General features: G+C 37.1%; 1 protein-coding gene and 1 non-coding gene across 3 annotated transcripts in view; one reads left to right on the plus strand and one right to left on the minus strand.

Annotated features, from left to right (window-relative positions):
• The window catches only part of DOCK11 (dedicator of cytokinesis 11), a 200,845-nt gene that overhangs the window by 166,215 nt on the left and 17,114 nt on the right, over positions 1 to 17,516 (plus strand). For both annotated transcript variants that reach the window (XM_043458483.1, XM_043458485.1), the window contains 2 exons: positions 7,553 to 7,659; positions 15,056 to 15,178. In XM_043458483.1, the coding sequence (XP_043314418.1) occupies positions 7,553 to 7,659; positions 15,056 to 15,178 (230 nt within the window). The remainder of the gene's footprint in view (positions 1 to 7,552; positions 7,660 to 15,055; positions 15,179 to 17,516) is intronic.
• Positions 9,066 to 9,172, minus strand: LOC122436084. The gene has a single exon (XR_006267855.1). It is a non-coding gene; the product is annotated as a U6 spliceosomal RNA (small nuclear RNA).

The raw sequence follows: 17,516 nt of genomic DNA on the forward strand, positions 1-17,516 counted from the left end.
CAGGGAGAGACCACAGGTAGCATCACCCTGGGGAAATCAAATGGGAGGCTGTTAACACCTGGCCTAGTGTGTTACATGATGGAGAAAAGACATATGTGCTTATGAATTCTGTCATATTTGGGAGCCAGAATCACAGAGCAGGTGTATCCATAGAAGGTCTGTGAAAGCCTCAGAATCCCTAGCAGGACAGATGGAAAGTATTTCTCACCCAAAATCAGTCAGTAAAATTGGTTGAAGGTGGCTGCCATTTAAAATGTGAAGATAGTAATGCAAAATTTCAAGGAACATGAAAAATGAAGGAAATAGGACACCCCCAAAGGATCACAATAATCTTGTAGTAAGGAAGACATGGACATCTGCAATTTATCTAATAAAGAATTCAAAATAGCTTTTCTAAGGAAGCACAATGAGCTACAATAAAACAGAAAATTCAATAAGATCAGGAAAATAATACACAGACAAAATGAGGAGTTAAACAGAGTTGGAAGTCTCATAAAAAGAACCAAGCATTTTCTGGCACTTATGAATACAATGAATGAAGTTAAAACTGAAATAGAGGGTATTAAAAAGAGAATGGATCAAGGAGAAGAAATAATCTGCATTAAAATACTAGACCTTTGAAATTGTCGAATCAGAGGAGAAGAAGGATGAAGAGTAAAGAAAGCCTATATGATCTATGGGATACTATCAGCAGAAACCTTATAGGCTAGGAGAGGGTAGAATGATATTTTTCAAGTTCTGAAAGAAAAAAAATAACTGCCAACCAAGAATACTCCATCCAGCAAATTTGTCCTTCAGAAATGGACAGATGAGTACTTTTCCAGGAAAACAAAAGCTGAGGGAGTCCATCACCACTAGACCTGTCTTCCAAGAAATGCTGAGCAAAGTTATTCCTGTTGAAGTGAAAGGATGCTAATTAGTATTATGGAAACATGAAATGGATCCATATGAATGGATGAAGAAGACATGGCACATGTAGTCAATGGAAAGAAGGAAATCCTACCATTTTGACAACACAGATGGATTTGAGGGTATCATGCTAAGTGAAATACATCTGAGAAAGAGAAAGACAAATACTATACAATCTTACTTATATGTGGAATCTTAAGCCAAACTTGTAGCCACAGAAAGTAGATTGTAGAGAGTAGCCAAAGGGGTGCCAAAAATAGGGTGATTTTGGTCAAAGGGTACAAATTTCCACTTAAAGATGAATATGTTCTGGATATCTAATGTATATAGTGATTATAGTGAAGAAAATTTTGTTATATACTTGAATGTTGCTAAGAAAATAGATCTTAAATGTTTTCAGTCTATCCAAAATGGTAATTATGTGTGGTGATGAACTCTAATGTGGTAGTCATTTCACAATATATACATGTGTCAAATCAACACATACACCTTAAATATACACAGTGTTCAATATCAATTATGTCTCAATAGAGCTGGGGCTGGTTGTAGGGCTGGCGGGGGCGGGGCGCATCCACAAAAGGAGTCATGGTCTTAAAGGGTTCAGGATTCGACAAGTCTAATTCAGGAATCTGCCTGAAAGCTTCTCTTTCCAAAATTAGTATTGTTGACTACTGTAACAACTACTTAAATAGTAAAACAGTTGAGTTAGGAGAATAGATACACATATAGATATGGCTGAGCCCTTTGCTGTCCACCTGAAACTGTCACAGGATTGCTATTGGCTCTACTCCAGTATAAAATAAAAAGTTTTAAAAAAATTGACTGACATTGGGCACTGCAAAGAAATCTCCCACTGTCGATCATAATTGCCAACCTATTGGGTTAGCCAAAAACTTCATTTGGGTTTCTTGTAACATCAGATGGAAAACACTGAAAGAACTTTTTGGCCAACTCAGTATTTCCTTGAAGGCAGTCAAATGAGTAACATTACTGCAAAATAAAACCATCTTGTGGGAGTCACATCACTCTGGTTTTGGCTATGAGAACACAACCATGTTTTATTTTTTAATTCCAGAATTTCTATAGTTAACCAGGTATTTTTCTTCCCAAACAAAATGGCATAACTAAAATGATTCATTTTACTTGCATATTAAATTAACCACCTTCTATTTGGTTCTGAATTTCTTTTCAACAATCATATGTTTGAAATTGACATTCTCTAGTTTTTTCTTTTTTGTACATATGTGGTTTTAAAGTGAAGAATGAGATTAAGTATCAAAAGAAGGCCTTGTTTGAGGCTTCTTTTCCGTACATCACTGGTGTGCCTGTGAAATTGCCATAAAGCAAATACTGAAATTGGACACCTTCAGTTAGAAATAAACTAACAAATATGAGAACCCTAAACACAACTAAATAAGGTTTTAGATGTGTCTTTTAGATATATCAGGTTAATACTATCTCATCTTTTCAATTAGTAGAAATTTGAAATAAGAGTTTTATGTCTACTAAGTATAAACCTACACACATTAAAGTTAACTATATTAAAGTATTTCCTTAGAATTTTTTCAGAGGGGCAAAGACCTTAAAACTAAGCAAAAATCAAGAATTATTTCTCTCCATTATCAGTTCTTAAGCTATAGAATGATAACTAAAGGATTGGAGAAAATAGGAACTAAAATATATAAATTTGCTGTGAATTTTTTTTGAAAGTAGCTTGAGGCAGCCAGCCTGAACAGCAAACAGTGTGACATGTTTCAAGAAGTGGAAACAGTTCTTTTAACCAATCATTTAAATAGTTATTTCACAAAACCTTCAAGGGTTGTTTTTTTGTTTGTTTCAGAATTTATCCTTTGTAGAAATCAAAGAACCCTTCTCTGAGTAAGAAAAAACCATGTTTTGCATTTTAACAAAAGTAATGTTAAATTTAGGAGAAGTTTACATATTTATTTATAGGTACCACCTATTTTTAAGCCTGGAAAATTCTACTCACTTAAACTAGCAAATCTTATTCTGAAATTGTGGCAGTAGTAAAATCCTTAGGGTTTCCCTCCCTTAGCTTCTTTCATTCCAATGATCCGAAACACTTGATTTTGTTAATTTTGTGATTAAGGTATGATAGTTATGCCAAGGTAAACCACTAGTGTTAAAGCACAAGTTAAACTCTTAATCTGTTACGCTGTCTTCCAGTCTGAGAAATCCATAACCTAGGTTATTCTGGATATTCACAGAGTAAATAAAAGTACATTTGAGTGCAGGACTGAAAGAAAAATTTCCATTTATACTTAAGACAAACTTATTTATCAAAAGCAATAGAGCAATTGTAGAACCCTTTGCTTTCTATCAAATATCCTTTTATGATTAAGACAAAATCTCTGACATATCAATTGCCAAAATTTTCCAGTTTTCTCAAAGTTCTATGCCATTTCTCTTGAAGTCATCATAAAGCTTTCTTTTTCATCAAGATGGAATGAAATGCTACAGCTGACACATTAGAGACAGATGTTCTCCTGTTTAGAGTTTTTACGAAAAAAACAATAGTTTGTCCCATTGAGTGCTTTCTTGAGTGAGCAAAGACTTGGTCCCCGGGCATCCTGAAGTCACCACAGAACACCAGAGAGGGGCCATTTCTAGATCCTGTTTGTCATGCTTCAGGCACTGAACTGAAAGGGAAAGTGGGGAGAGAGGTACAGTGCTCCCTGCCTCACCCCCACCCTCATACTTCTTTCAGCCAGAGCTCTTGCTCTTTGTATCAGAGATCTTAAGGATCTCAGTTTCTGTCCTTTTTCTAGGTTACTTCTAAGCGGTGATATGAGGTGTTAGTTACTCCCACTCCCAAAAATACATAATGAAAAAACAGATCTAAGTGTCCTTACTTCTACTTTCTCTGCAAACCTCAACATGTTCTAGGTGTCATTCTCCAGAGACTAGACTCATGTACCTCTTCCCCTTCTCTTCCTGAGACAGTGCACAGCTGTTTGCCCCCAGGGTAGACAAGAATCAAGTGTGCATTCTTCCACCACCACAGAGCATCCGAGATTCAGCAAAGCTTCAGGCCTGCAGAGCTCCTCCATCACCCCAGGAAAAGGAATTTCCTTTCCCATAGAGTCTGTTCTTTTCATGCCTTATAGGGTAATGTTGGTCCCTTGCCCAAGTCTTTATACCCGGGATCTGACAGCTTCAGTTCTGTGTAGCTTTTCCTTTCCTCAGTTCCTTCCCAGTTACAGCCTTTTCCCTTTCTGCCCTCCACTTGAGGCTCTTATCTCCTAATCCTCTTCTAACTAGCAGTCTTATTTTAGCAAGGGTAGCTTTCCCACCCTCCAGACTCTGCTCCACTTTGTTCACGGGACCATTCTTGCTCAAGGTAGTGGTCTACTTGGACAGTTTGCATCTTGCTTGCCCTAGGATAACATCAGGAAAACAGAAGCCACAGCTCTGAAGGGCAGAATCAGGAATCCAGGTCACATACCAGAAAGATTTAAAGCAGACCCTTTAAGACCAGGTGATATAAAGCTACACAGGGCTACAGAAGAGCTCTCAAACACATATACACTGGCCTAGATTTAGTAACTTGTTTCATCTGAAACAAGACTCAATGAAACAAGACTAAAGGGAATCCAAGTTTTCCCCAGGCATTTTGAAGACCCACAAAAGAGAGTCCTCTTATCATTGGATAGTTTGGTGGGTGTTGATAACTTAAACAAACAAGAACATATATATTTATATATATGGATATGTGTGTTTATGTGTATATATATGTGCTTCTCTAATTAGAGATGCATCATCAGGCATAGGAATCAAGATAATGCACTTAGCAAGAAGAGTGGACTCTGAAGCTAAAAAAATCCTTAAGAGTGAGTAGTCTTTACACCAGATGATGTAGACCACAGAGTCCAAAAGTAGCTCTTAACCTGTTTGCTTCTGAGAGGAACCATAATTTACCCTCCCTCTACTTGAGATACACACCAAAAGACCCTTTCCTGAGATGCTTTGGCCCCTTTTTATCCTCTCCTGAATCCCGGACCTCTCTAGAAACCCTGGATGTGGGAATCTTTTAGAATAAACTATCCTCAGAGTAGACAGAATTTTTCCCCCAGTCTTGGATGTAGCTGCCTGAGGCCCTCAGGAGGTTGACTCTTTTCTTTGTTAAGGACTATATTCTTTACCTGTTCTCAAGTTTTGGGGCCCTCTTCCTTAACTGCCTAACTAACCCTTCACTTTATGAATCAAGTGGGATGTTTTCTCCTAAATTTCCAAAAGCTCTCACAACGCACTAACACACAACGAGTGTCCCATAGACCAAGCCATGATACGTGACCCTTTTTCCATCAGAATGCTGAGAAATCTCAGTATGAAGTTTGGCTTTCTTAAACCTTCCTTCTTCCTTCTCCAGCCTCTAACACCAGGAAGCTTACCAAATACTTAGTTGTGAGAACATCATCATTTCTAAGCATCACTATTAGATTGTAGAACAGTAGGTAGCAAAAGTTGTTTGTCCCCTTTGCGACCAGTGATTTTCTGCTGACTAGCAGATTCTGTTATGAGGAGACTGAATTTCCCTCTAAAGTGACAACCCACTTATATAGGGGTAAATGCAACCACAGCAAGAGTGTCTGGATGTGTTCCTAAGTGCAAAATCTGTAGAACAACCATGTGGGCTTCTATCCCCAGACTCGTGTTTGATGCTAACAGTCTGGTCCGCAATCCTACAGCAGTAGTTCTCAGCTGGGGCTCACTACTTACCTCCCAACAGTCCAACTGCAGTCACTTACTATACCAGCTGCTAGCAATTATTTAATTTTATCTCGAGAAACCTAGTTTACTTGTTGGTAGCTTTGGTAAAACAAATTTATTAAACACTTGTTATATGTTAGGTACTGCTCTAAACACTTTACATTTCATTGAATTCTTATAAGTCATTGTCATCTGTTTTACAGATACAGTCCTAGAGAGAGAAACATGTCTCAAATCGCACAGTTAATGATAAAACTGGGTCTGTCTAACTCCAAAAGCTCTGGTTCTTCCAGTGCCCCATCCTGTTTCTCTCAGGGTGCCTCATCCCTGGCATCTATTTTATTTCCTACCTCTCTTTTCAAGTCGTAGGCCACTTTTCCAATTCTCCAGTAAAACAAGGAACTAGAGATGATTACAAAAGCTCATTCAATGTTTACCTGAAAAGTACATGCCCTCTTTGTTTAGGTGACAGACGATAAACATACACAGGATCAAAGTGTTAATAAGTTTTAGATCATATTCAGTTCATTTCAGTTCAGTTCAGTCACTCAGTTGTGTATGACTCTTTGCAACCCCATGAACCGCAGCACGCCAGGCCTCCCTGTCCATCACCAGTTCCCAGAGTTTACCCAAATTCATGTCCATCGAGTCAGTGATGCCATCTAACCATCTCATCTTCTGTTGTCCCCTTCTCCTGTCTTCAATCTTTCACTACATCAGGGTCTTTTCAAATGAGTCAGCTCTTCCCATCAGGTGGTCAAAGTATTGGAGTTTCAGCTTCAACATCAGTCCTTCCAATGAACACCCAGGACTGATCTCCTTTAGGATGGACTGGTTGGACCTCCTTGCAGAGTCCTTGCAGTTGGACTCTCAAGAGTCTTCTCCAACACCACAGTTCAAAAGCATCAATTCTGCACTCAGCTTTCTTTATAGTCCAACTCTCACATCCATACATGACTACTGGAAAAAGCATGGCATTGACTAAATGGACCTTTGTTGACAAAGTAATGTCTCTTCTTTTTAATATGCTGTCTAGGTTGGTCATAACTTTCCTTCCAAGGAGCAAGCGTCTTTTAATTTCATGGCTGCAATCACCATCTGCAGTGATTTTGGAGCCCAAAAAAATAAAGTCAGCCACTGTTTCCATTGTTTCCCCATCTATTTGCCATAAAGTGATGGGACCAGATGCCATGATCTTAGTTTTCTGAATGTTGAGCTCTAAGCCAACTTTTTCACTCTCCTCTTTCACTTTCTTCAAGAGGCTCTTTAGTTCTTCTTCACTTTCTCCCATAAGGGTAGTGTCATTTGCATATCTGAAGTTATTGATAGTTCTCCCAGCAGTCTTGCTTCCAGCTTGTGCTTCATCCAGCCCAGCGTTTCTCATGATGTACTCTGCATATAAGTTAAATAAGCAGGGTGACAATATACAGCCTTGATGTACTCCTTTTCCTATTTGGAATCAGTCTGTTGTTCCATGTCCGGTTCTAACTGTTGCTTCCTGACCTGCATCCAGGTTTCTCAAGAGGCAGGTCAGGTGGTCTGGTATTCCCATCTCTTTCAGAATTTTCCAGTTTATTGTGATCCACACAGTCAAAGGCTTTGGCTTAGTCAATAAATAGATCATATTAGGAAACTTTCACTATACTAGGCATTGCAGATGAGGGATAATCAGAGAATGAAACTTATTTGTACGTACCTTGAGCTCATCATTTGGGGAAGAGACTGGTAGGATATATAGTAGGTAGAATTGGTAAAAAAAGTTTGTTTTTTTTTTTGTAACAGAAAATTGAACTTTGTTTCTTACCAAAAGTATGTGTTTATTTTTAAGGATAGGTAATCCATGTAAGTCTGTCTCTCATTTACAAAACACTTTTAAAAAGTAAATTTACCTCACTGCTTTTTATTTATACAGAATTATTCCCTAATGGATGTTCAGCCTTCAAGAAAATTACTCCCAACATAGATGAAGAAGGAGCAATGAAGGAGGATGCTGGAATGATGGATGTGCATTACAGTGAAGTAAGATTCCAGGGCCTACATTGTCAGATAAATTTAACTTCTTTAAATATATTTACTTTAAGAAATTATTACAGCTAACTTAATTTGAAAGGTAACTAAGGGTTGATGAACTGTAAGGATTATAACTACCCTGGGATCAGATGTCCCTTTTTGGAATGTGGAGCCCTATCTCTGCAACAGTTCTTACTGTCTGGTTTGAGAAAGGTACCATGTATCATCATCCTTTCCAGTAACCAGATCACAGGTACCATACTTTGAGGACCTCTCCATAAAAAATAGAGTTAACAGTATAACAGCTAAGGAGAGGAGGCTTCCAGGTGTTGTTTTTTTTTTTTTCATTTATTTTTATTAGTTGGAGGCTAGTTACTTTACAATATTGTAGTGGTTTTTGTCATACATTGACATGTATCAGCCATGGATTTACATATATTCCCCATCCCGATCCCCCCTCCCACCTTCCTCTCTACCCGCTCCCTCTGGGTCTTCCCAGTGCACCAGGCCCGAGCACTTGTCTCATGCATCCCACCTGGGCTGGTGATCTGTTTCACCCTTGATAGTATGCTTGTTTCAGTGCTGTTCTCTCTGAACATCCCACCCTCGCCTTCTCCCACAGAGTCTAAAAGTCTGTTCTATACATCTGTGTCTCTTTTTCTGTTTTGCATATAGGGTTATCATTACCATCTTTTTAAATTCCATATATATGCGTTAGTATACTGTATTGGTCTTTATCTTTCTGGCTTTCTTCACTGTGTATAATGGGCTCCAGTTTCATCCATCTCATTAGAACTGATTCAAATGAATTCTTTTTAATGGCTGAGTAATATTCCATGGTGTATATGTACCACAGCTTCCTTATCCATTCATCTGCTGATGGGCATCTAGGTTGCTTCCATGTCCTGGCTATTATAAACAGTGCTGCGATGAACATTGGGGTGCACGTGTCTCTTTCAGATCTGGTTTCCTCGGTGTGTATGCCCAGAAGTGGGATTGCTGGGTCATATGGCAGTTCTATTTCCAGTTTTTTAAGGAATCCCCACACTGTTCTCCATAGTGGCTGTACTAGTTTGCATTCCCACCAACAGTGTAAGAGGGTTCCCTTTTCTCCACACCCTCTCCAGCATTTATTGCTTGTAGACTTTTGGATAGCAGCCATCCTGACTGGCATGTAATGGTACCTCATTGTGGTTTTGATTTGCATTTCTCTAATAATGAGTGATGTTGAGAATCTTTTCATGTGTTTGTTAGCCATCTGTATGTCTTCTTTGGAGAAATGTCTGTTTAGATCTTTGGCCCATTTTTTGATTGGGTCATTTATTTTTCTGGAATTGAGCTGTAGGAGTTGCTTGTATATTTTTGAGATTAATGTTTTGTCTGTTTCTTCATTTGCTATTATTTTCACCCATTCTAAAAATATGGAACACATTACGAATTTGTGTGTCATCTTTGCGCAGGGGCCATGCTAATCTTCTCTGTATCGTTCCAATTGTAGTATATGTGCTGCCGAAGCGAGCACGAACTGTATTTTTTAAATATAAGCAATTTCAAGTTAGCTCTGGTTCATTTAGGTAAACTGGTCTATGCCTAGAAGCTTTACCTCCTACCTCTTTTTTTTTTTTTTTTTGCCTACTACTTCTCTATGAGTCTCTCTCCTCATCAGCATAACTAGAGGCACAGATGTAGAGAGCGGACTTGTGGACACAGTGGGGGTAAGGAGAGGGTGGGATGAATTGATAGAGTAGCATTAAAACATATACATGACCATATGTAAAACAGATAGCTAGTGGGAAGTTGGTGTATAACACATGGAGGTCAACCTGTTGCTTTGTGATGCCCTAGAGGGCTAGGATCTAGGGGTGGGAGGGAGGCTCAAGAGAGAGCGTACACACACACACACTTAATGACTGATTCATGTTGTGTGGCAGAAATGAACACAACCTTGTAAAGCAATTATCCTCCAGTTGAAAAGAAAAAAAGATTAATAACAGTAGGAGCCCGTCTAGGATCAAAAATGCTGGAGTGGGTTGCCATTTCCTTCTCCAGGACCTCTTCCCGACCCAGGGATCAAACCTGGGTGTCCTGCATTGCAGGCAGATTCTTCCCTGCACCAGGGAAGCCCAAAATGATTAGCACATAGTATGAAATGAATAAATATTTCTTAAGTGAAAAATAATAAAATAAAGACAATAATACTATTCTGGTCACTTTACAATAAACATGAAGGTTCTTTATAAGTCATTAGGTGCGACATAAATGTCAGGCTTTATCACTGACCAACTGGATAGTAAACTTTGCTTTTACTCCCAGAACTTAGAAGAGTTGATGTTTAAAACGTGTTTGCTGGATTAATTAATCTTAACAGATAATCAGATACTTGAATTTTAATCCCAGTTCATTGCTTGAGTGTGAATCCTGGGGTAAATTAATTCATTTTTGGGGTTTTAGTTAAACTTAGATGATTTTCATGTAAGATCTCCAGTTTGTGTGGGCTCACAACAGAAAGATTCCAGGGAATTCATGGGAGATAAGTGGATTAGCACAACTGCAGTTATGTCCTTTTTTCCAAACAGCAGCTTCAGCTTAGTCATAGAAGTGGCCTTATGCCTGACCCTGTTTTGTACTCCAAAGGAAAGTAGTAATATTTCTTATTAGTCAAGAACTATAATCAGTTTCCTATGTAAACACATTTGTTGGAACTCTTTTGTGTTCTACAGTAATAATTTATGTGTGCTTTTCATTTAAGGCATACAGATAGAATCATATTCTCCATAGTGCCATTTTATGTTTCAGTTTATATAATAGGGCTTCTTCCTTGTGCCCTAGCCAATGGAAAATAACTGCCACTGATTTACAAGTTTTATTGAAATGAAAGGTACAAACTGTTGTTCATTTAGTGACTTCTTTAAGTAGGTGAATTAACCCATTAATAATTTAATTTGTTTTTAAGACTGCATTTCTGACTTTTGATTTAAAATAGTTTTAAAGATAAATTAACATACAATAAAATGCACACATATTAGGTGGACAACTTGATGAATTTTGACAGTTGTCTACACCCGTATAACACCATGGTAACACATTACCACGAGAAACAAAAAATAGAACATGTGCATTACCCCGGAAAGTTCCATTGTGCCCATTTCCAGTCAGTCTGCCTAGCCCCAATATCTGATGTAGATTAGTTTTAACAGTATTTGGTGTCATAAAAATGAAATCATTCAGTATCTACCTTTTGTATCTGCCTCGTTTGGTTGGCAGAAAATTTTTGAGATACATCCATGTTGTGGAGTAAATCATAAGTTCTTTTTCATGACTAAATATTCTCTTCTTTCGATGTAACATTTTAAAACCCATTCTCCTGTGGATGGATTTTGGATTGCTTCCAGTTTGGGACTGTTATGAATCAGGCTGCTTTAAACATTCTTATCTGTGACCTTTTATGGACATATGCTTTAGTTTATCTTGAGTAAATACCCTGCTGGTTCCTCAGGATGTTTTATATGTAACTTTATATGAAATTGTCAGAGTTTTTAAAAGTGGTTGGACCATTTTATATCCCACCAACATTGGATGAGAGTTCCAGCTGCTTCACTTCCTCACCAACATTAGCTGTTGCTAATCTTTTCATATTTTTGTCATCCTATTAGACATGAAGTAGTATCTCACTGTGTTTTTCATTTGTATTTCTCTAATGACTAATGGTGTTGAGCATTTTTCATGTGGTTCTTTGTCTTTCGTGGGATGTTTGTTCAATTCTTTTGCCCATTTCAGAAATTGCATCATTCTTTTTGTTGTTGATTTATGGGAGTTATTTCTATATTCTGGATATAAGTCCATTGTCAGATAGATGTGCTGCAGATTATTTACCAGTGTTTGATTCATTTATTTGTTTTCTTCACTAAGTCTTTTATTGAGCAGAAAGTTTTGCTTTTGATAAAGTTCAATTTACTCTTTTTTAATGGTTTGTGTGTGTGTGTGTGTGTGTATGTTTGGTCTGAGAAATCCTTCTTTACCTCAAGACTGTGAAAATATTGCCTGATATGTTCTGTTATGAACTTTGTTCCTGAGTTTTATGTTTGGGTCTATAATCTCTTTAGAATTCAGTTTTGAGCATATAATGAGATAGAAGTCAAGATTCATTTTTTGTAGACAGGTATTTTACATGGTCCACACCATTTGGGGAGAAATAAAACTTCTTTCACCCCTGCTGAATTGCTTTGGCACCTTAGTTAAATTTCACTTCTTTATACGTTTGTGATCTATTTCTAGACTCTGTTTTGTGCCACTGACCTATTTGACTGTGTTGATGCCAATATCACACTGTCTTCATTGCTGCAAGTTTGTAAGCTATGGAATAATATAGTGTTAGTTCTTCAACTTTGTTCTTTTTCAAAGTCACTTTGGCTATTCTGTATCCTTTGATTTCCATATAGAATTTCAGATCATCTTTTCTCTTTCCTCAAAATATCCTGCTGGAAGCTTTGTGGAAATTGTGTTACATTTATATATCACTACATGGAGAATGGATAGCTTTAACAATACTGAGTCTTTCAATCAAGTCTTGTTTAGGTTTTTAATTTCACCTAGCAATGTTTTGTGCTTTTTCAGAGTTGAAGTCCGTTCCTGGATATTTTGTTAGATAATGGATGTTCTGATGCTACTGGGAATAGTATTATTTGGTTTTTTAATCTTATTTTTCAATTTGTTGTTGCTAGTATACATAAATACAGTGATTCTATATGTTGATCTTATGATCTGCAACCTTGCTAAATCCTCATATTTGTTTTAGTAGTTTGTATATTCCTTAGGATTTTCTACATACACCATCTTGTCATCTGCACAGAAAGACAAGTTCCACATTTCCTGATCTCTTTCCTTCCTCTCTTTGTTTCTCTCTTGCCTTATTACACTGGCTAGCACCTTCAGCATAATGTTGAATAGAAATGATAAGAGCAGACAGTTTGACTTGTTCCCAAATTTAGGAGAAGAGTGTTCAGCCTGCAGGTTTTTAATAAATGCTCTTTATCGGATTGAGAACAATCTCTTTGATTCCCTGTTCTGGGTGGATTCTTTTTTAACGTTGCAAAGGGATATTGAATTTTTTCAAATTCTTTTTCTGCAACTATTGCTAGACATCACATTTTTTCTCTTTTATTCTGTTTACATGGCTCTTTCTGTTTATATTGGATTTTTTCCTAATTGTAAACCAACTTTACATTCCTGGGACAAACATTACTAGTTTTTGATAGATTTTTTTTTATTTCCCCAAAGTTCCTCCTTTCTACTGTTGATAGAAAATTTAACTATTAAATGTTAATATATAGATTATTTAAGTAGTAACATTTAATGAACATCTGTTTACTAACACCCTGCTAGTGACTGAAAAAAACAATATAATAAATATATTGTCCCTACACTTAAAGAGTCACAGCCTGTTTGTAAAGGCAGATACATATGTAACGGGCTAGTATAGTGATAAATATCCACCCAATGTAGTATCATAGTAGGAAAAATAGGTCTCTTGTGTCACTACTCTGTTAATTAGGAGAAGGATCCTGGAAGAAGTGAAATCTAACTTTTCTTACAGGGTTAACTAAGTGAAAGGGATTGAAGGACATGAGGGTACAGAATGGACAAAGGCACAAAGTTAAGACAACACCACGGTGCTTCAGAGAAACTAATAGTAGTTCATCACTGTTGGAGGAGCATAAAGTAGAAGGCTGAGCTTGATGAATGATGATTTTATAAAATATCAGCCAGATCACTGCAAACCTTGTGTGCCAAATGAAGGAATTTGTCCTTAGTTCTGCAAATGATGGGGAGCCATCATGAGATTCTAAGGGAAGAGAGATATAGTCTGGTTTGTATTTTAATCAAAACCCACTGGCAGATTTGCAGAAGATAGATTTGAAGGTGCCAAGGCTGGAGGCAAGAAGATCTGTTAGAAAACAATAATGACGCCCTGAATCTTAGCAATGAGAATAGAAATGGAGAGGAAGGGTCAGATTTGAGAAATATTTAGGAAGTAAAAGTGGCAGAACTTGGCGATGAACTGATTAGAAGATGAGTCAAGACTGAGAGTGTATTAGTTTCCTAGAGTTGCCATAACAACGTACACAAGCTGGGTGGTTTAAAATAATAGAACTTTATTGTCTCACAGTTCTAGAGTCCAGAGGTTAGAAATCAAGGTGTCACCAGGGCCCTGTTCCCTCTGAGACTCTGGGTAGCAGCCTTCCTTGCCTCCTCCTCGCTCTGATGGTAGCTGTTGGTCTTGGATTTCCTTGGCTCGTAGCTACATTACTCCAGTCACTGCCTCTGTAGTCACATGGTGTTCTCCCAGTTTGTCTCAGTCCTTTTGGAGTAAAGCTCACCCAGTTAATCACTCCAGTAAGTCACTCAAGTATGACATCACCTTCACTCATCATTATCACCAGTGACCCTATTTCCAAATAAGGTTACATTCTGAGGCACTGGGAGTTAGGGCTTCAGCTTATCTTTGTTAAAGACACAGTTCAACCTATAACAAAGAGTAAAGTCAAAATTGCTTTTAATTTTCTAGCTCAGAGTCTATAGGATATGACCCACTGGCTAGGTGTGAAACAAAAGGAAAAGAGCTTGTTTAGAAAGAAGATGAATTCAGAATTGACTAGAGGAGATACATTAAGAGCCGTTGTAGCAGTCAGTTTTATAGGACTGAAATTCATCTCTTTAAGATAGAAACAAACTGTTAACACATATGGATAGCATGAATAATCGGCATCATCTTTTCATTGTTGAGAACATGCTATGATGGTTGTTTTATAGTAGCTGTGATTATGGCAAGGTCAGAGATCTCTATCTTGAGGTATTATACTATCATTCTCACTGGTTTTAGAACCAACAGTTAGGAAGGAAGCATTATTGACCAAAATCACATCATTTTAATAAACCCCGATGTAACTGATGCAGCAGCTTGAAAATTGTGAAATTACCTAAAGACTCTATTAACTGTGTGTAAATATAATTTTAGTAGAAAGCAAAAATCATGGACATTTATAGGCTTAGTGGAACTTACCCTGTTAGACATTTAAATATCCTCAGTTTGGAAAAACATATCCCCTTTTAAAAGTACTTCTCAACATGTTAACCATTTGTAAGTTTGGTTAACATCTTTATTACGTGCTAAACAAAGTAAATAGTAGTTTTCTCTTGTCAATATTAATTTCATACTTTTAAGAATGTGGTTTCAATTTCAAGAGTTTCAAGCATGTCATTTAGAATATATCATTACACAACTGTACTCCTGTGCATTTCCTTAAATTTAGTACATTCTGTTTTTTATTCATTTGAAATAGTTCAAACTATATTTGTGCAGAGCTCAAGTATCTCTAATTCTTGATTGCATTTTTTCTCAATGCAGGAAGTTTTGCTGGAATTGCTAGAACAATGTGTGGATGGATTATGGAAAGCAGAGCGTTATGAAGTAATTTCTGAAATTTCCAAGTTGATCATTCCAATTTATGAGAAACGTCGCGAGTTCGAGGTAAGTAACTGAAACATTTGCATCATTCACCTATATATTTTATTTTGGTCTTAAATTACTACCTTAAAGAATTCTGAAAAGTCCTAAAATTCCAGTCCTACCTTATATTCATTTAAATTTTCCAAATGAAATTAAGGATGCAATGTTTAAAATATAAATTAAAATTAACATTATGCCAGTTTTTCTCACAGCAGTTTTATCTAGCAATCTTCCCTTCTCCACTCATTACAGAGAACAATCCATGTTGTCCTGACAGACACAAAAAAAACTTACTGGATTTCCATGTGGTCAGGGAAGAGATATAGGTGTGAATCACTTCTTTTCAATTTGATGGTGAGGCTAAAGTTGCTAACAGATGATAGTGGGGGGATAATAAGTTACTTGGAATTACCTTTTTACGAGGAGCTTTTCCAGTTTTGTCTGCCACATAAATCTTTGATCAAGGGGAATTACTAAGAAATAGTAGTATAGCTGTTGCCACCAGGACTTTTTATATTCAAGACTCTGAGTCCATATCATAATTTTCTACCCCTGCTATGCTGGAAAGGGGTGATTTAGGACTCAAGCCATTTTTAAAAGCAAAGCAGTCTATCCTTAAATATATATAACAAGTAGCCTTTCATTGTTGAAGTGTCCCAGAGTGAAAACATACATTTAATGTCATATGTGTAGTGTTCTAATCTCTTCTCCAAATTGGCTCTTATCAAACTCACTTTTTCTTCCTGGATTCTGGGTCTTTCTACTCTTTGCCCTGCTTTTGGTGTATATCAGGACATGCCTGAAAAATCATAGTGCAGCTCAAGTGATTATATTAAAAAGTGAGAGTTAAGTAAGTAAATCTATGTCATACAGATGACAAAAAATAACTTATGAGACAAGACAAGAAGTGGCATTGCTCTCTCTGTCAAAGCATTGCATCCCAAGAACCTTTGTAAAAGTTCCAAAGTACCTACTCTCTTACTCTTAAGTTGAAGACCAGGTTATTGGAAACCCAAAGAACATTTTGCTACTCAATTGACTAATAGGGAAAAAAGAAAAATATATCTTCCCTACACATTAAAGGAAACAATAGGTTCTATTGGGGAACTACTCCTATTTCCTTGTAGAGAGGCAAGGGTCTGTATAGATTCTGAAGCATCCTGCATGAGATGAAGTAATTTTTCAGTGTTCTTTATGGGATGGGCTGAAAAGTGTCAGCCCCAGCAGCCATAAAGGAAGGAAAACTTCCCTCAAATTGACTTCAACTGCAGAAAATAGTATGGAAAGAAAGTATTGAAAGAAAGAACATCTGCTTCCGTGCTCCCCTTTTAGTATTGAAATGAAATTCACCAGCATACAATGAACTGTTTTCTAGTTTGCAGTTTAGTGGCATTTAGCACATTCTTAATATTATGCTCCCACCACCTCTCTCTAGTTTCAAAACATTTTTATCATCCCAGGAAAAACTCCATCTCCTTCAAGGAATCACTCTTCACCCCCTCCCTCACCCCACTGGTGACCACTAATCTGTTTTCCGTCTATGGATTTGCCTATTCTGGATGTGTCATAAAAAAGATGAATATAAGATGTGACCTTTTGTGTCTGGCTTCTTTTGCTTAGCATAATATTTAGAGGTTCATTCAAGTTGTAACCTATATCAGAACTTCATTCCTTTTTCATGGCTGAGTGATATTCCATGCTATAGCTATGCCAAAATCTGTTTGTATGTTTGGGTTGTTTCCACATTTTGGCTATTATAAATAGTACTGTTGTAAACAGTTATGAGTAAGTTTCTGTATGGGCATGTTTTTGTTTATCTTGGATAGATACCTAAGAGGGGAATTGCTGGGTCACATAGTAATTCTATTTATAACTTTTGAGAAACCACCAAATTGTTGTCCCTTTTACCTTCCCACCAGCACATCTGATTGGCACTTGTGTTTTGGGGTTCTTATGAGAACCTAGTGAATGTGCCATCCTAGTGAATGTGAAATGGTGTCACATTGTGGTTTTGATTTCCATTTCCTTAATGACTAATGATTTTGAACAGCTTTTCATGTCTTTGTTGGCCATTTTTATATATTCTCTGGAGAGATGTCTATTCAAGTCCTTTGCTCACTTTTAAATTGGGTTGTCATTTTGTTGTTGAACTATGAGACTTCCTTATATTTTTTGGATATGAAAACATCAGATATGTGATTTGCAAACATTTTCTCCTGTTCTGTATGTTGTCTTTTCATATTCTAGATAATGTTCTTTGCATAGTGTGTTCTCTTTTTCTGAGTGTGTAGAAGAATATATTCTTTGGAAGTATATGTGAACTTGTTATAAAAGCATTCCTCACTCAGGCTTTTACTGT

The sequence above is a fragment of the Cervus canadensis genome, chromosome X (genome assembly GCF_019320065.1).
Source record: "Cervus canadensis isolate Bull #8, Minnesota chromosome X, ASM1932006v1, whole genome shotgun sequence".
In the NCBI taxonomy this organism is placed as follows: Eukaryota; Metazoa; Chordata; class Mammalia; order Artiodactyla; family Cervidae; genus Cervus; species Cervus canadensis.